The sequence below is a fragment of the Cololabis saira genome, chromosome 17 (assembly GCF_033807715.1).
Source record: "Cololabis saira isolate AMF1-May2022 chromosome 17, fColSai1.1, whole genome shotgun sequence".
NCBI classification, from domain to species: domain Eukaryota; kingdom Metazoa; phylum Chordata; class Actinopteri; order Beloniformes; family Belonidae; genus Cololabis; species Cololabis saira.
The window spans coordinates 19407877-19429147 of NC_084603.1; the positions used below are offsets into that span (position 1 = coordinate 19407877).

At 41.8% G+C, this 21271-nt stretch overlaps 1 protein-coding gene across 2 annotated transcripts in view; it reads left to right on the plus strand.

The window, feature by feature from the left end:
- Positions 1–21271, plus strand: part of crtac1b (cartilage acidic protein 1b) — a 36489-nt gene that overhangs the window by 7885 nt on the left and 7333 nt on the right. For both annotated transcript variants that reach the window (XM_061744880.1, XM_061744881.1), the window contains exons 4-7: positions 154–290; positions 9141–9297; positions 11391–11525; positions 11962–12104. In XM_061744880.1, coding sequence (XP_061600864.1) covers positions 154–290; positions 9141–9297; positions 11391–11525; positions 11962–12104 — 572 coding nt within the window. The remainder of the gene's footprint in view (positions 1–153; positions 291–9140; positions 9298–11390; positions 11526–11961; positions 12105–21271) is intronic.

Here is a 21271-nt window from a genome sequence, read left to right on the forward strand (position 1 = left end):
GCCATTAATCATACGGAGAGCTACAGAATGCACGCTGCCGGTGCTGCGGCACCTGAACTCTGTCATTTTTATTAAAACTCCTTGTTTCAGGTTTCAGTTGCAGCAGCTCTCCCGTTTATTTACCTCTGTAATTCTGTGTCTCCCCGCATCAAGGTCGGGCAACATATTCCGATAAGCTGTTCAAGTTTCGAAATGGACGCTTTGAGGATCTTCTAAGCGACGATATTAACGAACACCGAGACGTAGCCAACCCAATGGCTGGGCGCTCAGTGGCCTGTGTGGACAGAAAGGTAACACACACACACACACACACACACACACACACACACACACACACACACACACACACACACACACACACACACACACACACACACACACACACACACACACACACACAAAAGTAGTGTAAACCAGTGATTCTTAACCATGGGGCCGAGAGCGCCACCTAATGGGCTGCAAAAAACTTTCGGTTTTGAACCCTGTGGCCTGCAAGGGCTGTGGATCCCCAATACGGCTTCCTGCCTTCTGGTGGCAGTCAGGCGCCAGTCAGTTGTTTTACATGTCCAATAATAAGAATATATATAAGAAAAACACATATTTAAAGCGAGAGGGTGAGTAACTTCTTCATACAGCCTATAAGGTCCTCACATACTGGCTTTTCTCTACGGAACATGTCCCCCTTTTCCCGGTCTGAGCGATTTTCCGGAAATGTTTCAAATCTGATTCCCTCTTTTTTCCACCTCCCGATATAGACAAAAAGGGGTCAAAAAGAGAGACCAGTTGTGTCTGCAAAGACATCCCCCCATTCTGTAACCGAGTGACAAGTGTGAGGATTTCTAACAACTTTCTGATCATGTTGGTTGGGTCACGGAAGACGAAGGGAAACTTTTGTCTGAACCACACATTACATTCAAATTCACTCGCCAGTAATTTAACAAAGCTGAATTTGGGAGACACAAGAAAATCTATCAAAGAGAAGATGAAATCAGGCACTACATTACGGCCGGATTAAAGAAACCGTTGAATAAAGGTGGCTGAAACTGCATCCTTTCACGTCCAGAAAACGATGACGTCACCTGTCGTCTGACCAAATCCACATTAACATGGTGTTCCTGTTGCCGCCCATTAGAACAGGAGCTGCACCATGCTCCAGGGACGTGGTTGAAATCCGCTCACGACTGAAACAGCAGCTGGTGAGGAAGACCAGGACACCTCCAGCTGGACGAGCCGCAGCACTAATATTTATTATACTGAAACTGTAAATACAGCTGAATATGTCTAGTTTCACTGTTCAAACCTTCTCGGTCAACTTCTCCACATCAGAATGCTGAACGCACGCACGCACGCACGCACGCACGCACGCACGCACGCACGCACGCACGCACGCACGCACGCACGCACGCACGCACGCACGCACGCACGCACGCACGCACGCACGCACGCACGCACGCACGCACGCACGCACGCACGCACGCACGCACGCACGCACGCACGCACGCACGCACGCACGCACGCACGCACGCACGCACGCACGCACGCACGCACGCACGCACGCACGCACGCACACACGCACACACGCACACACAGTCACTCTTGTCCACGTGCCTCTTTTGCACAGTTGCTTACACACACTCCTGTTAAAAGGACCATAACCATATGAAGTAACCTGACAGCATCTTCTTCTCCTCTATGATTTCAGTTTTATAAATATGAGCTTCAGGAATGTGATTGACGCCTTCCGTCTTGTTTCACGCACGTTTAGACACACTGTGGTTCCGGAATGCCGGTTTCGTTTATGTGAGGACACTCGTTAAAATTGGTGGCCCACTTTTACATAAATGTTACTAGATGCCAGTATGTCATCGCTTTATGGTTCTGCCATGCTAAAATCAAATTCATTTGCAGATTATGAGACAATATCTTCATTCACACTTTATGAAACTTTTATTATTTTGAATGCATTTATTACCACATGATTGAATTATCAAAATTTCTCTGCAGTTTTTTGAGTCGATCTAAATCTCGAAATCTCGTCGTCGACGTCTGATCTTTGTGTTAATAACCTTGATTTGAGCCTTTATACTTGTTTTTGTTGCAACTTGATTTGCTCAAATATCTGTTACCTGTTTGGTGTCTTGTTGGATGTGCAGGTCTACATATATAGATGGTCACAGTGTATACTTCCAGGGAGCCTAGAACTAATGAGATTTAATAGTAATGCTGTCAATAATGCTCGGAGGAAAATACAGGACAGATTTCTTTTATTAAGACAAGATCTTGTTGAATGTGCAGGTTTACATATATAGATGGTCACAGTATATCATTTTATTAATTTCACAAGGGTTGTGGTTGCAATTTAGATATTGAATGCAAAACTAACCATGACTCGGATCAATTAAAATGAAAGTGTTAATATTTGAATGGACGCCTGGTAGATGGTGCTGGAAAAATTGGGCCCAGAGGTGAAAAAGGTTACGAACCCCTGGTGTAGCGTACAGTATATGGCTCTGCACCGCATACATACATACATAGTCTCACTGTAGTCTTATGCGTACATGCACGGGTGCTTCTGTTTGTTTACCAGTGATAACTCGTGCAATGCCTGCGCCTCCCTTCACAGTACGTCTTATGACAGTTCATTTGGGGGAATAGTAGCCCATTTTCTCTCCTCCATCCATTGCATCACTGTAATTACAGAAGCAAAGGCTCGTTTGTTTTGCAGAGCATCATGCAAGAGGGGGAGGGATGGCTGCACCCTACTGCTTTCTCCCCATAGCATTTTCGCTCCTCTTCTCAGTTCCTTTGTTTTCATCCCATTTCCCATCTTCCTTTCTCCTTCTCCTCCCTCTGACTGACACACTCACACTCTTTCTTCATCTCTTATCTCTCAGATACGCAATTCTCACTTCTAATTAGGGAATGGGATGAAGCCATTTATAGTGGGAAGAGGAGAACTGGGATTACAATAGTTTTTTTTTTAACACATTCCCATCTCACTGAGCACTAATGGGATGTGCAGGTGCCACACAGATTGGAAAGATATCTGCTTTTAATGGCATAATTCTTTTAGAAGAAGCCAAGAGGCTCATGTGTGCTCTTGTATGCCAGGCAGGACGGCTGTTCCTATTGCTGAGCATATTCTATTGAGACGTGTTGGGAACAACAGTTTATGCATATATAAAGTCCTATCGTTCTGCAAAAGAGGCACATTTGTCATCCAGCCATTTTGTCTGTCACATTCTGTCTCCTTGAAAGTGGCATACCATTATTATTCCTTTACAAATCTGATAAAGGGTGACATATGGAGGTGTCTCACATCGAGCTGATGTATCGTTTCACTTTGAAGTGGCAGGCAGGTGCGAATATAAGGATTTAAAAGGCTTAAATAACAGAAATATGTTACAATAAAGCACAATAAAAATATGATATTTCTTACGACAATAGTGTGACTTTATAGATGGTAGCTTATTCAGGCGTCTCTGCTCAGGCAGCAAGGACTGATGGTGAGGCTATGCAGTCCTAGCGCCTACATGCACTTTGCGGGCATGCATGTCGCACTTTTCACAGTTCTAATCCCAGTGACTGAAATTGGCCCTGGGTGAGGACTTATTGAAAAATCATTGACTTTTAAGTTTGTTAAGTAACAGCTAGTGGCCTTCAGGGCTTTTCTTGGAGTTGCTTTTGATTTTTTTTCTTTGTGTGTGTGTGTGTGTGTGTGTGTGTGTGTGTGTGTGCGTGTGTGTGTGTGTGTGTGTGTGTGTGTGTGTGTGTGTGTGTTCCAAGTTGTCAGTGCAAAGAAATGTAGAACCCTTTCACATATGGATCATAACAACAGAAAGACAGTAGTGGTGATGTTGTGCTGAATAGTGTGTTAGGTTGGTGCCAATATGGAAACTCATAAGGCTGAAATCCTGAGACATGAAGCGGCAGGACCAGGGACAGGTGCACATTGAATGATGGTGACCCTGCGACAGTGTCCCCCATAAGCATTTGCTCTTGAGATCAAATTCTGTTAATCGTATCCTCCAAAGTTGAAATGAAATTTCAGCCTAGGGGTGAAACCTAATAGAAAGCAAGACCAAATACACTCAGTAGAGCACATCAAATTAAAGTATTCCAAACCCTAGTTTATCAGCTAAACTTCTGCTGTAAATTAAAAAAAAGTTTTATGCCATTAAAATCAAATCTAAGAATAATATAATGCATATTGCATATTTACTTTTCATATCTCTTGAAAATAAGAACATAATTAATGAACATCAATATTACAATAATTATTTAATATATAGATATAGAATATATATAATACATTTATCTGCACAGCTCTCTTATGATCCTGCCTCAGCACCACAGTAAGGTTGAGGTCTGGACTTTGACTAGGCCATTTCATAACTCTTCATGTTTCAGCCATCCATAGAGTTGCTTGTTTGCTTTGGATCCTTTTCCTGTCACATTACCCAAGCTTTAATTGTCAATTTACCTGCTCTATTTGAGTTCTTGTTCATCCTAAAAGCTACAAGTGCCCAGTCCCTGTAGGTGCAAAACATGTCCAAATCATCAGCCCTCCACCTCTGTGCTTTACAGTATGGGATGAGGTGTTTCTGCTGAAATGCCAGGTTTGTCATGCTTGATCTCATTTGTTAGAACAAAGCAAAATAAGCAAACGTGCTTATTCAGTCTTTCCAAATAGTGCTGCCCTGGAGTTTAAAATGTTATACGCTTATAGAACTGTGTAAGGTCTCAGATGCAACTCTTTAAAAAAAATTCCCCATAGCCTTGGACAGTCCGAATTTAGAGTCTTTTCTAGGTGTGAGAGGTGAGGTATACCCTAGGTATCTCACGAGGCCTCCACATGGCCACTCACATCCAAACAACCACATATTCACATTCAAATACAGATAGTTGAGAATCACCCGTCAAACCAAACTTGGACACATTTGAACTGTGGCGTTGTTTTTAAAACTCATTGTACCTTTCTGAATTCTTGCTGTGTAGGGTTTAAGTATGAGGTCATGGTCTTAGTTTTAGGGTTTTGGATAAAGGTACCAAAGTTTAAAGCGTATATAGTTAGGGTTGGATGAAGGATGAAAAATAGGGTGAACGGTGTAAAGGTTCATCTGGACAAGAGCAACTTCTAACTTGAATGTTTCCTCCATTTGACTTTACTCGTAGCATCTCTACATATGTTTTACCCAGTTCTGTAGACCGAAGTGACACTTGGTCCTCTGTCCCATCATTTTGAGATCTCAGCTTTTGTTTCAACTGCTCAACGTCATATTTTGAAGTGTTTGTATCTTTGAGAGACTCCTTTTGTTGGTTTCCAGCAGAGCCTGCTCTCGGGCCAGTGCAGACTTAACTTTGGCCTCATTTGTTCCTGTGCCAAGGAGCTTTTAGCTTTCTCTCTTTTTTCCTTCTGACGGCTGACTTCTACTTCTAGTTGATAAACTTTCCGTGAAATATCTAACTGCTTCACATCCTTCTTGGGAAGCAGTTCCCTCAGAGTTTTTATTTCACCCAGCAATATGGAGAACGTATTGCCTTGTTAACCAACGTTTCATGAAATTGATTCTCTGACACTGGGAGCTAACCTTTTTGGCTGAGATGAAGGTTCTTATAGCTAACAGAGGTGCTTCCTTCCCTTCCTGCAGCCTGCTGATTTGTCACTGTCTTGACTTGCAGATGCTACAGAATTGGGTACATTTTAGTTTCCGCAGCAGATGTCTTATCCGGAACGATTAAAGGAAGTTCAGATGCCATAGTGGGCTTTGAACGGATCACTGCAAGTTGTCGTTGTGGTTCTGAAGTAGGAATTTTGTTTTAATGCAGCTATGCCAGGTTCTTCTGGTAACAAAGTAGGCATGTCAGATGATTTGACGGGTAGGTAGGGAGTGACTGAAGGCTGAGGTTTTCGTTGTGCAATAGTGTCTTCAGTAGCCATACTGGACTCTTCACCTGCTTTCTCAGGGGCAAAAGTTAAAGCCCTCATTGTGTTAGAACTGTCTTGCTATTGCAGACACTTGCTAACATAAGAGTTGGACTTTATTGCTGACAAGTTGAGTAGGGGTGTTACAGCTCAGAAACAATAGCACATCATGCAATATTTGGGTCATTCTCATGAATCTTTCTTAAATCAGTACTAGTTACGGTTCGGTTAGGGTTTCAGGGCTCCACACTGCAAACAAATGGTGACATTTTGTGATCACTTTTTGAGCCAGTGTGATTACTTTTACAACGAGTTGCTTGAGTGTGACCTGCAAAATTCCAACATTTTTGTATCATATCGAAAAACAGAAAGAGACAGAGTGGTCACTAGGTAAGGAGCAAGTGGATATTTTGAACCTGATGCCGAAGCCTGTGCATGCGTGAGAACCAGGGTGGGTGTTGTCATCTATACTTGTCAGGGCTTGGTAACCAATATGAATGGCTGTTGGATTTAATAGGTTTGAATGCAATGGAAAGATGAGTACAGTGACTTGTATTTTCTGTTCTTTCTGTCCCAAAGTAAGAGGCACAAACATGATAACCTGGTCACAAATGATAATGGCCCAAAACATAGACTTTTTTGGCTCAGATACTTTAATGAATTGGGAAAGTCTCTTCTTAGAATGCATTATAAGCAGGACAACACCAGTCTTTATGGTGGTATTGTGGCAAAAGTCAACATAACCTGTTCCACTGCCATTTATGAAACTCGTGAAATTGTTAAAACAAGAATGACGTAAACTCAAATCATTCTCTTGTCAGCTTATTGCCAAATAATTCTTCAGTATCACAGCTAATATGGGAGAATTGTGTATAACTGAGTTGTAGGTTGATTAAAAGGTATGCCTTTAAATTTTGTGGTTTTGCCCCTTATACATTTCAGTCAGGGGCCACAGTGCTCCTAAAAGGAAAAAAATATTAGACTGGAGCCCGGGGTTGGATTAGGTTTCACGGAATGATAAAAGTCCACGTAGTATCCCAATGAGGATATCGGCAGGATCTTGCGTGTGTGTGTGTGTGTGTGTGTGTGTGTGTGTGTGTGTGTGTGTGTGTGTGTGTGTGTGTGTGTGTGTGTGTGTAAGGAGTGTCTGAAACCCACTCCTCATACATGCTGCAATGGGAAATTTACCTTGACGAGACTCTTTGCCTTTCTTTTTTAGTAAAAATACAGTAAGGTGAACCCACATAGTGGAACCACTTGTATGTGTCTGTGGTCCTGCATACGTGCATGCTTGTATTGATGGAAATATGTCAAGCCTGGTGGGGAAGCTCATTGAAATCGAGTGTGTAGTCTATTAGTGTAGTTCCGTCTGTAAGTTTGTGTCTGCAGGGACTCCAACTGATAATGAAGTGTGAAATTAATCTCCAAAGGGAGGTAAAGAAAGGAGACAGGCTGAAAAATACAGTGAGGGGTAGGAAGCAAGGTAAGATGTCATAAGAGGGAAAGAAATTGGGAACATATGTTCATAAAGAATATTAATTAAGTGAGCAAAAGAATGAAAAAATATTACTGAATTATCCTGTTTAATCCTGTTTTTATTTCAGAAATACCATCTTGATGAACTGTTAGGAAGTTATTTGGCTTTTTAAAAGCTAAAATTGCTATCATGTATAAAATTACAATCTTAATCTAAGTGTACAGTAACTATGTAAAAATAACCATCTTATTCCTAGATTTATTCAGCTAAAAGGAGCTCCAGAATTAGTTTTTTGTTCAGTGTGACTGTAACTTTCTTCCTACTTTCTTGTTCACCTTTTCTTTTTCCCAGAAAGCGTACGTTTTGGGAGAAAAAAAAAACAAAAAACATTACATAAAGCAATGCCAAATAATTGCAGTAGATATTATATAGAGAACAAAATGGACTGAAATAAGACTGATTATTGAATTGTACTTATCAGGGGAGCAGAAACACACCTCAGATGAAATTATAAAATTGCCCAACTGTTGATCCAGATCATGGTTTCTGCTGCCTCCAAGTGGCCTAGTATGATCAAAGACTGTATAAAAGTTCTGCAGCCTTTTCTTTAGACCTATCGCGGATGCCATGGTGCTAGCCTTAATATAACTAAAATAAAAATGGTTACGCTCTTTAGGTCAGATGCCAAGCGCCCCAGAAAATGATAATTGCTAAGTTGCTATCTTATAACACCACAGACCGCAATGCAGATGACACTCAAAAACCATGCCCCAAAAACCACAATATATAATGTATATATTTGTGGCTATTACAGTAAAATAGATGATAATAGACAATATTAAAGTAAACTAGATGATAAAGCAGTGTGTGGATTAAGTAAGAGCTATGTTTTGATTGACAGTCTGCTGTTCTCTGAACATTCAACATTTGTGAGGTTATTTTCAAGATTCATATTTTTTGTATCATCCATTATTAATAGACTAAGAAGGAGCTCGGCATAAAGCTGAACATGAGACTTTGAAACATGTTTCTAAAAAACAATAGGTGGCATTGACAAGTTAGTCCATCCATTTAATAACCGATTACACTATATGCAGATGATCCTGTAGATTTATGTATTGAGCACCAGTTTAATCACTGGTGTTTGAATGATCTGACATCTTTGCAAAGAAAGAGAATACTGATGTCAAAAGCAAAAATAAATAAATGAATAAATCAGAGTATCGTTCCAGAACCAATACTTGTAGGATTTTAGGGCAAGCACAATGTACGACTATCATTTATGAAACATCCTCATGATCATGATCATCATCCTCGTGGTCCTTTTAACCTTTCATTTTCTGTCGTAGTCTATATTTTTGTCACAACTTTGACTGTGATTTTAACGCTAACAACTCTGGAGGAAATTCAGGTGCTTTGACTGTTTGTTGTGTTAGCCTCTATGGCTACAGAGGAGAGGATTGAAACGTCATGAGGATAAGGCAGAGGAAAAAAGAGATAGGTTTGTTATTTTGTTACCTTTAACCAATCAGCCCTGCCCAGCAGATCCTAAAGTTTGATCAGTAGTACCTACCGCAAAGGACTTTTATCAGCCCCAAAACAGAACTGAAAGAGGTTGCACCAGGGTGGTTCCTTTGGTCAGTTTTTGTCATGTCATCATTTCACGTGAAGTTTCTGCTTTGTTTTTATGCTACCCCTGCATAATTCAGGGAAAACCCCCTTTTTTTTCTTTCATAGGGTACAGGTCGATATGCCATCTACATCGCTAACTATGCCAGTGGAAATGTGGGTCCTCATGCTCTCATAGAAATGGACGAGGCAGCTAGTGATCTTTCACAGGGTGTCGTTGCCCTCTCCAACGTGGCTGAGCAAGCTGGAGTCAACAAGTTAATTGGTGGGTATGAAGAACTGATGTGTGACGTAGATCATGGGGCTGTAGCACTACCAGACCTTCAATATGATTTATACTGGCATCTGCAAAGGAGACAATAGCCCCTTTCACACAGAGATTCCGCAATATTGGTGTAAAGAAGTCCTGCCAATACGCCGCCTTTGTTGGTTCACACAGAACCATACAACGCCGGCATAACGGCGCTCCCGTCTGTAAATTCACACAGCATGCCGGCGTTCCGCAATCAGAGGCGTGACGACAGCGTCAGCGTCTAGTGGCATGCCGGCATGCCGGCTGTGTCATTCACACAGACCCCGTTTCGGCTCTGTGACTACCTCCGCTGCCGGCTTATTGGTGGGGCCACTTGGCCCCCCCATTCCGCCTCCGTGACTTTCACACAGAACAGCGAGGCGGCTTAAAGGCGCAACGTTCCCGCCTCGAACTGGCTGTGTGAAAGGGGCTCATGACTGTTGTCCTTATAGGGCCTGAAAGATCGGACTTCAGTACGCAGAGGAGCTTGCTGAAGGGCAAATAGGAGAGATTTGGAGAAGTTCCAGGTAATAAGAAAAGGAAAAGGGAGAAGAATGAAGAGGACACGCAGGCTCTTTTGGCCCTGTTAGCTGTTTATTCCAAAGTCAGAGGGTAGTGAACAGAAAGGGTGACATAGACATTCTGATGTATGTCTGTGTCACCCTTTCTGTTCACTAACCAAATATAATATCTCTTACAGCCTCAGCCATCTTGATATAATACTTGCTATTTCATGCACAGCCAGTTAAGTGGAAGTCAGTCTCATCAAGCGTATAAAAAAGGACAGCAGAGGTTTCATCTTTTGGGGTTAATGTTTTAAAGTTTTGTTTAAAAAATACGTCAGTGAACAGCAGCTTCCCACATCAGACAGCATTAGTCAGCAACCACACGGAAAGCAAGTGTGTGGCATTATGGGTAAAATGCATAATATTCTGTTTCACTTGGTTGGATTTCTATTAAGATGTTTGATGTGTGTGACAACCACCTAACCCTTAACCTTGCGTCACCCTAAATATTTAGTCTCCTAGAGAAATATACCTGTGGTTGGGTGTATCTTGTTGAAATGCATATGTGCACCTCTCCAAAGTTGTTGAAATCGTTTTTGAATAAATGCAGAATTTCAGTATGATTTGTTTCCTCGCAAGAAATGATCCATCTTTGATACTTTACTGTAACAACTGAAATGCCCTTGATGCTGATGTTCCACTAAGTTTTGTAAATGGAGCGTGACCTTGTGTTTTAGAGCAGCAGAATGAATACTCATCTTTGGATCTTTTTACATGAAGGACATCATCTGATCCACCAGGGGGGGAAGTGTACTGGCCCAAAATGACTGTGTATGATGTATGGTAGATGGCTTTGCCATCAAACTGCCGTTAATCAGGGCAGAGGGACAGCCAGTGAAGTTGTATATCTGATGGTTACATATCTCTTGAGAGACATTAGTAGTTTATGGCCGCAAGGGGGGCGAATTATATTTGTCTGAGCTGATGGAGCGGGCCAGTAAATCAGGAGTAAGTCCTGGCTCACAGCGCTGCGTCCGCATACAGGAAGGGCAATCAAAGCCCTTTCAACTACATAATTAAACTCCGCTGGTCTGAGATGAAACACTTTAGCGACATACTTCACTTTACAGAAAGTTATTGGGAAATCCGGGGGTCATATTGAAAATGCAGTCATGGACATCTTTTCATGAGAAGAAAATTACTGTTGTGGTTAATATTAAACTTTGTCAGGGTATGTTGCATTTCTGTGCCCCTGTGATTGTTTGCAGTTTTACTTACAGTGTAGGTGTACGTACTGTACCTGTGTTTGTGTGTTACCCATCAGAGCCAGTGTCTGCGTCAGCAGAAAGACTAGCCATGCTTAGAGCAAATGGACCAGAAAGACAGTAATGATCTCTTAACGTTCACCTCTGTTTTAAAGCTGATCTCTTCCTCTGTTCCCTTCATTATTTCACTTATTCAGTTTTTTTCTTCATTCTAAATGTGTCTGCTCTCTTTCTTTTGAGGTACCCTTATTTTCGGTCACTGCTGAGCCTTGTGTTACTGTTTCCATCTGTGCAGGTGGTAGGGGTGTTGTGGTGGGGCCCATTGTTAGTCAAACTCTATCGGATGTCTTCTGCGACAATGAGTATGGATCCAACTTCCTGTTCAGGAACAATGGAGATGGGACGTTTTCTGATGTGGCGCAGCAGGCCGGTAAGACTGCGTGCAGTTTAAGGTAGGATTCACATGGACATGATGCATTAAAGCTCAATGGTTGGTGGGCCGGACATTTGACATTGAAGTGATGTCAGTTCCAAGATCAGATACACAGTTAGCCAGATAACTGGATTCACTGGTGCCTGTCCTGCCACTTAAACAGTTGAACTGTTCTCAACTTCCAGCACAAGCTATGCTTGAAAACTTAGTCAAGGGACTTACAATTTAATTTGATAGCTCTTGATGTCACATCATTCAAAGTGGATGAGAAGTATGATGACCCTCCAAGCCTGAAATGCATACATGTAAATCCTGCTTTTGCAGATGAGGTCTTTCTTGATATATCTTATGAATTTGGTGCAAAAGCAATGTACAAGGTCGATTTTTGTTTTCCTTTATTTCTGTAAACAGACATATTAACATATAATTTAAGGTGTGGAAGACCCCATGCAGCATGGCAGAGGGGTGGCTCTGGCTGATTTTAACCGTGATGGCAGGACGGACATTGTCTACGGGAACTGGAATGGACCTCATCGGCTGTTCATGCAACTGAATAACCGCAAACAGAAATTCAAGGTGGGCCCTGAATGTGTTCTATTAATATCCACAAAACACAAAACCTTTGTTTTCTTCTGTCAATACTGACGTGTCAAAAGTTCTTGGGTTGATGTGGACCTGGTTTAGATGTTTACATTTGAAGGCACGTGTTGCATTGACAGTCAAAACACAAAAAAACCTGCGTATATATGAAGTAAATAGTCCATTGGCTTCCATACTTGACGCAGCTTTGTAGAAATTGGAATACTGGTAATCTTAATTAATTAATGTGAAAATGAAACAGGAGCTACATTTTTGGGAAAGAAAGTCTATGAATCAGTTTTCATTGTTAAAACCTTGTCATTACACCTCAAGAGGAGGAGTAGCCAGACAAAGTCAAGCTAAACGGTTAGAAAAGGATCTCCTCGGAGGTATGTACTCTGAGCACGTTTGAAATGTGCATTCAGAAAGTGACCACTTTAAAATGACGTGCACGCAAACTGGTACAAAGTGCAGGAGCAGACAGTGATCATACTGAAAGGAATAACAACAAACAGCAAATAATAGAAGTGTAGTGTAAAAAAAGAAAATCTGATAGGGAAAAATCAGGACAGAAAGGTGGCTATAAAATAAATGTGCAAACATGACAAAAAATGTTTGAGTGCACATTTTTGTCATGTTCAACCTCTGGCAGATCTTTAAACATTGATCCCGTCTGTGACCAGAAGTGGCTGCTGACGGTGAAACTGAACGAGCTGTGGAAGCCAGAGGAAGTGCGCCAGCCGCCAGTCTCGCACTGCACTGGTTTTGAAATCCCATTTGGAGCTCTGTTGTATGTCTTCCTGTGTAAATTGTATGCCAAACGTGGCCTGATTGTTATTACAGAGAACACGCAACAGGAAAAGTGTGTTGATTCTCGAAGGATCTTTATTCTCAACGTGTGAAAATCATTTCACAGTTTGAGCAATCATTTGCAAAATAATCCACTTAGATATGAAACTCGATCCGACTGCAGACGTGCACGTGTTCCTCAAAAATGTGTGTATGTGTTGCATATGACCTGCCAGGTGAACTGGGAATCCCTTCATCAGAAGGAATGAAACCTGTACAACACAAACCTGTGGATGATCCTGGACACAGAACCACATATGTGGCAAAAGTGGAGCAGCAGTTCAGCATGAGCTACCATTTCTGAATTCATGGGGGCAAAAGTTCCACATGATGCTTGTCCTGGCCTTCCTAAATACACTTTTTGCACACCTAACATAGGAAGATAACCAAGGTTGAATTAAACCATCATTTTCCAGTTATGTCATTGCTTTGGACAATGTCAAACAAACCAATTGTCTTGATGTAGAGGAAAAAACAACAACAGTTCCCTTTACCATAATCCAAAGAGCTGATTGTGATGACGTTTTTGTCAGTATGGAGGTGAAAATTATATGACCATCAGCCACAAGCTCAGATTGACTCCTCTCAAGATGGATTTTAGAAACATACTGTAAAGCCATGGTTGGACCCACTTTCAGCCTGAGTTTTGTTTTCTCAATTTGAAGGACATTGCATGGATAAAAAAATCAGTTAAGTTCTTACATTACATTACACACACATTTCAAAGAGAAAACAAGGCTAAATTAAAGCTGCAAGCAGCGATGAACGGGCCCTCGCACTCAAGACCACCGCCCCCCATAAGCATATCAGAAAAGACACCACCCACGACTTCCTATGTCAAACCATTCAAAAGTTATAGCAGAAAAAAGGGACAACCAATCAGAAGAAGGGGCTGGGCTAATTAAGGCCAACGAAGCTTAAGAACTCAGTACAAAGTCCCATGACACCACCCACGACTTCCTATGTCAAACCATTAATAGGTTATAGCAGAAAAAAGGGACAACCAATCAGAAGAAGAGGCGGGGCTAATTCTGGCCAATGAAGGTCAAGGACTCCATAAAGAATCTGATGACACCACCCACGACTCTCTATGTCAAACCATTCCAATGTTATAGCAGAAAATCGGGACAACCAATCAGAAGAAGGGGCGGGGCTAATTAAGGCCAACGAAGCTTAAGGACTCATTACAGAGTCCCATGACACCACCCACAACTTCCTATGTCAAACCATTCAAAAGTTACGGCAGATAAAAGTATTCTAGGGGGCGCTGTTGAGCCGTTAGGCCACGCCCATTAATGCAAACCATGAAATATCAAATTTATCGCCACGTCTGGCTTGCATGCAAAATTTGGTGACCTTTGGAGAACTATCAAATATGGACCAATCACATGAAGGGGGGGCGCGCCTTTTGGCGTCTAGCGTCGCCACGGTAACACTTTTGAAAGAGAAAAGTAATGCGTGGTGTCGCAGGATGGAGACGCACATTTTGATGTATAACACACCTGGGTGCACGTTACGGTTCGGGCTGAATTAACTGCCGAAGGAATGGCATAAATTTCGCCACAATGACACAATTTATTCAAAATGGCCGACATCCTGTTTGGTTTCGGCCATGGCTCCAAGAGACTTTTCTTTAAGTTGTGCCATGATGAAGGTGTGTAGCGATTTTCGTGCATGTACGTCAAACCGTATTGTGGGGCTTGAGGCACAAAGTTTTCCGGGGGGCGCTGTTGAGCCATTTTGCCATGCCCATTAATGCAAACCATGAAATATCAAATTTATCACCAGGCCTGCCTTGCATGCCAAATTTGGTGACTTTTGGGGAACTATCAAATATGGACCAATCAGATGAAGGGGGGGCGCGCTTTTTGGCATCTAGTGTCGCCACGGTAACACTTTTGAAAGAGAAAAGTAATGCGTGTAGTCGCAGGATGGAGACGCACATTTTGATGTATAACACACCTGGGTGCACGTTACGGTTCGGGCCGTATTAATTCTCGAAGGAATGGCATATCTTGCTCCAAAATTACGTGATTAATTCAGAATGTTCAAAATGGCCGACTTCCTGTTCGGTTTCGGCCATGGCGCCAAGAGACTTTTCTTTAAGTTGCGACATGACACAGGTGTGTACCGATTTTCGTTCATGTACGTCAAACCGTATTATGGGGCTTGAGGCACAAAGTTTTTTCTGTCTGAACCAATTAGATGAAGGGTGGGCGCGCTTTTTGGCGTCTAGCATCGCCACAGTAACGCTTTTGAAAGAGAAAAGTAATGCGTGGTGTCGCAGGATGGAGACGCACATTTTGATGTATAACACACCTGGGTGCATGTTACGGTTCGGGCCGTATTAACTGCCGAAGGAATGGCATGAATTTCGCCAAAATTACACGATTAATTCAAAATGGCCGACATCCTGTTCGGTTTCGGCCATGGCGCCAAGAGACTTTTCTTTAAGTTGCGACATGATACAGGTGTGTACCGATTTTCGTGCATGTACGTCAAACCGTATTGTGGGGCTTGAGGCACAAAGTTTTCCGGGGGGCGCTGTTGAGCCGTTTTGCCACGCCCATTAATGCAAACTATTAAATATAAAATTTTTCGCCAGGCCTGGTTTGCGTGCAAAATTTGGTGACTTTTTGGGCACGTTTAGGGGGGCAAAAAGGCCCTCCTTTCGTCAGAAGAAAGAAAGAAAGAAAGAAAGAAAGAAAAATTCCTACAGATACAATAGGGCCTTCGCACTGAAGGTGCTCGGGCCCTAATAAAACCTACAGTTTCACTTTGGTCAGAATAGTTTTCTGTTCTTCTCAACTGTGTTGTAACTGTATTACTGTCTCACTGTCAGTAAACATAAGGATTTCCTTTTCTGGCACCACAGCTCTCCTGAGCCAGCAAACTTCTTCCTGTTATTGACAAACATCCATGTTGATACACTTCTCACTGAATGCTTGAAATAGCTATTGAATTATACATTAATAGGCTTTAAAGGCCCATTATGTAAACAATACCACTCCAAAAAAATGTAATTTAGCCAACTTAACAATCTAGAAGAAACATGACCAGTTCTGCATCATATTTCACTTCCTTATTTGCCAAGAGTTGTATCCATCGAGAGGAATGAACGGGGACCGTCAACCCTCGTCTTGCCTCTTTATTATTGTCCCTTTTCTTTAACTGCAAATGGGTTTTATTTATGATGGGAGAGGCTGCTTGTAGTGGTGGGAAAGACTGTTTGCTCACAGTTTGCTCACAGTTGTGGTTTATCCGTGATGCAACGGTACTTTCATGTCTCCCCCTACACAATCCGACAGTGACCAAGTCAATCTAAATGGATTAATAAATGTTAAAAGAGATTCTTATTATGATTACTTGATAGGTCATCGCCATCTCCGCCTTAGTGATCATTTATGTGCTTGTTTATCCTATTGTAAAATAAATATCACTTTACAATTTCTAACTGCTTCACCTCCAAACCTCTTGATGTTTTCACGTCTGAGTTTTTTCAGCCCCATCTGATCTCAACCACCTTTGACAATTTGCTTCAAGTTGCATCAATTCACTTTATTACGACGCTAAATCTTTGAAGCATCAAACGATGTAAGGAAATAGCCTTTTCTTCTTTATCACTGATCAGAACACCAGCCTTCTCATTAAGCGGCCCATTGGGCATCTTCCTGAAGTTCTGGCCACTCCGGTTGTGCCTTTATTCAGATGAGTCTGCAGTTGTGGCTTTATCAGTGATGGACAAGAGACTGAGTTCAGAGGGGCTGGTGGACCGCTTTGTTGCATGATGTGAAAACAATCAACTCATCTTGAATGTTAACAAGACAAAGGAGATGATTGGGATTTTAAGAGAGCCAGGAAGTTAAAAAGTTTTTTTTCCATCATGGGAGACGAAGTGGAGGAGTATGAATACCTGTTCACTTGGGACAACAGACTGGATGGGAGATGCAACACTGATGCTGTTTTAAAAAAGGAGGGAGCAGACATTACTTCCTGAGGAAGGATAGGTCCTTCAGCGTATGCAGCAAGCTGTTGAATATCTTCCATAAGTCTGTCTTGGAGAGTTAAATCACATCTGCAGTCATCTGTTGGGGGAATTAATTTCCCTCCGGGGATTAATAAAGTATTTAGAGTTGAATTGAATTGAATCCGAGCCAGGGACTTAAGGAAACTGAACAACCTGATAACGAGGGCGTGCTCTGTTCTGGAGCCTCTGGAGCTGATTGTGCAAAGGAGGATACTTCATAAACTGGAGAAGATCATGGACAACCCTGAGCATCCTCTTCACAACACATTGATTCAGTACGAGTGTCCTCAGTCAGAGGATTCTTCAGATCAGCTGCAGCACATCGCTACAGGAGATCCTTCCTGCCCACAGCAACACACTTCTACAATGACTCTTTGAAGAGACTTAAATCACGAATACTGCGACAAGAAATTTACCTTTGAGGACCAATAAAGTATTTTTTGAATTTGAATTGAATTTGCCATGAGAATATTACCATTTAAAGATAAAAGTTTAGTGTGACAACTAAAAGCATGTATCTATATGAGACTGACAAGTCAGGTTACAGATCTGACTGCCATGGTGAAATCAGATCAGAGCGTTTTAGTACAAGGGCATTTTTGCTATTTTTTGCTCAGCAGGTCCTTCTCTCATTTTTTCCCATCACCATCTCTGACAACTACAGTTGACATCATGTTAACAGTTGAAACCATCATTGTTGTAGACATCGTGCCATAAAGTGATATACAGCTGTCGAAAGAGGATGTGAGTCAAAAAATAATTTGGCCAGTTTTTCCAATAGTGAGACAACATTTCTTAAAGTCATCAAAAATGTGTTCAAATTAGCTCCCATTGGGTAGCTAATGTGAGCTATCCTCACAAAAACATGCACACAGTCCTGGGCTATACATGCCCTCTCTGGCCAGCTGGGGCGCCAGATGGGGTGGGGAGGATCCGGCCTGAATAACGTGATCCTTCCACGCGCTACGTCCGGCCAGAGAAGCTCCACCCTGTCTAGTGAAAAGAAGCGGCCTGCTCACTCCTCAGGTTAAGAAGGAGACCTTAGCTCAGTGCAGGGCCCTCCGGGGTTGGTAGAGGGGAGCAATGCCCAGGACTGACTTACTGTAGGTAGGAGCACTGGGTGATAAAATGGGGAAAAAAATCTGGATAAAAATATTTAAAAAAAAAAGTGTTCAAATGAAACTGAGACTGCTATTTTAAAGTTGACCTATTATGGCATTTAATGTATATTTTAAACAGGCCTTGAATGCCTTTAGTTACCTGAAGGGGGGAACGGGTCACCTAATTCACACAGGAAGATTTAATTGAATTCTAAACAGGTACACCACAGTTCTTTAATCAGATTCCTCATCATATCATTTCTTATGTTACAAGACAAATGAATCATGTTAACTGTAAAGAAATCACAACACTGAATGTTCACAAATGGCAACTTTTTTGTTAAAAAAAAAAACAAAAAAACATTTATGCACTATTGCTGGCTCAAGGAAGGACCGTGCATCTTCTGAAGGTGTTGTACATAAATAACTTCAGGTGCATTGCTTGGAAGATCTGAAACCATAAACAGAAATAAATGTATTACCAATAGAGCTCCAGTGTTACCTAATGGGTAAAACCGGAGCTCCGGTGAGTGGCTCCGGTGTAACCTAACAGACTGTAACATCGGAGCTAAGCTAAATACTTAGCCCATGCAAAGATCATACTTGTAGACAAATATAAATAACATAAAAAATTAACGTCACTTACCGCTGACTCGTGTGCAGTTGCCGGGTCCGTACTGTTGGTACTGATCCTTTTATGAGGGTAAGTGTCGATACAAAACCTAATTTTTACCGTCCCTCGTTGTTCAAACAGCCACACCAGTCACCGCTTCGAAACAATGGCGGACGTTCTGGCCGGCGGAGTTAGTTGTGGGCGTGGTTTCATGCAGCTGAAGCCGACCGAGGCGTGGTTTGCATTTTGGTTACGTAACGAAAATGCGCAAATCTGAACGGCTCGTAGAAGTCACATGACACTGGATGGATCATCCGGGCGGCTGTACAGACACTGCTTCTCTGAGTTGGCAGGCTGAGTTGGCAAGAAAAAACGTGTTTTTCATAATAGGTCCCCTTTAAGTCAAGAGCAGCTAGTCTGATCGCTCTGCTCTGCTGATGAAGATAATCAAAGGTCAAGTGTTTCTTTGTCCCTCTTTGGTCAGTGAAAAGAGGAACTGCAGTGATCACTCAAAAGGTGAGGAAGGAGTACTGTATTTTGTAAACTATATATTCACACGCACACACACACACTCATATTTATATTTTATGTATATATATATATATATATATATATTTTTTTTTTATTTAAACAAACCACAACCAACCCTCCCCTTGTAACTGTGTTATTGTTGAATTCCAACACTGAACCTAAAGGATGGATCGCATGGACAAAAAAGGCACTTTGCTTAACAAGTAACCAAGCTCTTCATTCATGTATTGGACAACTATTTGACAGTAGTTGTCTTCAGTCTTCAGTGGTTGATCTAGATGTAGATAAGTGTTGATTAGACCAAAAAGAAAAAGTGCTCACAGGCAGGTTTGTGGATAATCTAGATTAACCAGTACACACTGACCATGTGCAGTCTTAGTGTCTAATGATTCAGTGCGTCAAAAAATCAATTATAGCTGCTGATGTAGGAGTTTGTGAGAAAGATTGTCGGTCTCTATTTTTTTTTTCCTCTTCTGACCAAAATCGATGCCTAATGAGCAAGCAGCACAGAACAACAAATCTCCTCTACTTGCAATGTGAACCATAGTGTTATCAGTCCTCGCAGTTGCCTAATGAATTAACACCGCTCACCGCTGGCCCCACTTTGGGTTTAAGTGGTATTTAAAGACGCATGGATGGTTATTTACCCGATCGATAACTCTACGGAGAACTCCTGAGAAACTGCCAGTGGTACGCATCTGTTTTGTCATACCTTGTTTCTGAGCGGCGGAGATGGGTCATACCGAGTGTAAATCTACAAGTTTCCTGCTTTGTGATCTACCTGTCACCGCCTGTACCTGCATCCTTTACTGAAGCGATAAACATCACAGACGGCATCTTTATCGAGGTCAAATAAGGGGTTAAACTTGTGACCCTTGCTCAGAGACAGTTCATCAGAGCAGCACACACAGGCATGTGCTCTCACACAGACAAATTAAATTAGTAGGACAGCATAGTTTTAAACCAAGATTGTTAAATCACAAGCCACAACATATTTAGGACCCCTTTCACCCACACACGCCGACATCTTAAATATCAGTGTTGACATTTGGCATGCATAATAAAGCTGTTGTATCACTTCAGTAAACCGCCAATTAAATTGGGCTGAACCAGCAGCTTGACTCTGTGGTGGAAAGTGCCGATTAGGCCTCTTTATGCTTTAATTAAAATCTGTTGTTCAGGTTTTCCTTACATTGGGTCAAGCACACACATACACCAACACACAGACACACACACACACACACACACACACACACACACACACACACACACACACACACACACACACACACACACACACACACACACACACACACACACACACACAGCCACACAGACATATACATCGGCACAAACTGAAAGTGTATTTCAATAGTCCGACGATTGCAGTGGTAGTTGTGGAAGTTTACTTGGCTGTAGTGGCTGCAAATGCAAAGTGAAGTCAAAGCCAGTAGAGGATAGTTTTTATGTGAAGTTTTAATAGTTATTTTAGTCTTTTATTTATGTCTTTATTTGATTATTTTTTTTTGGGCACTTGTGGCCTTTATTTGGCTCCAAATTTAGGAGAGAAAAGTGAACAAGATGGCCCCATTATCTATGTTTGCTATAAAACTCCCTCAAACAAAATACATTTACACAACATAGGAGTTTTTAATTGTAAAGATATTTAAAATATCTTCCTTTTTTGATTAAAATTTGGGGAAAATTGTTTCAATAAATCGGTTAAAATTAACATTCATTGCATTCAAATGTTAACTTAGTTTTTGTGCTTAGTAGCGACACACACACACACGTACACACACACGTCGCATGTACTTACCTGGGTAATATAGTAAATGTCCTTGTCCTCCCTCGTGGCCTCTGATGGCCATCCCCTCTCCTTCACCTGAAAGGAAGGTCACTGCGAACAGCCCTCCACCTCCACCCCCACCCCGAAGCTTTATGAACCTTATAATTAAAACAGGGAGTAAATACTGGAGGGAGTGAAAGGCTGTTCTATAACTCTTTTCCAACTTATCACTGTGCCACTGAAGCGAGGAGATAT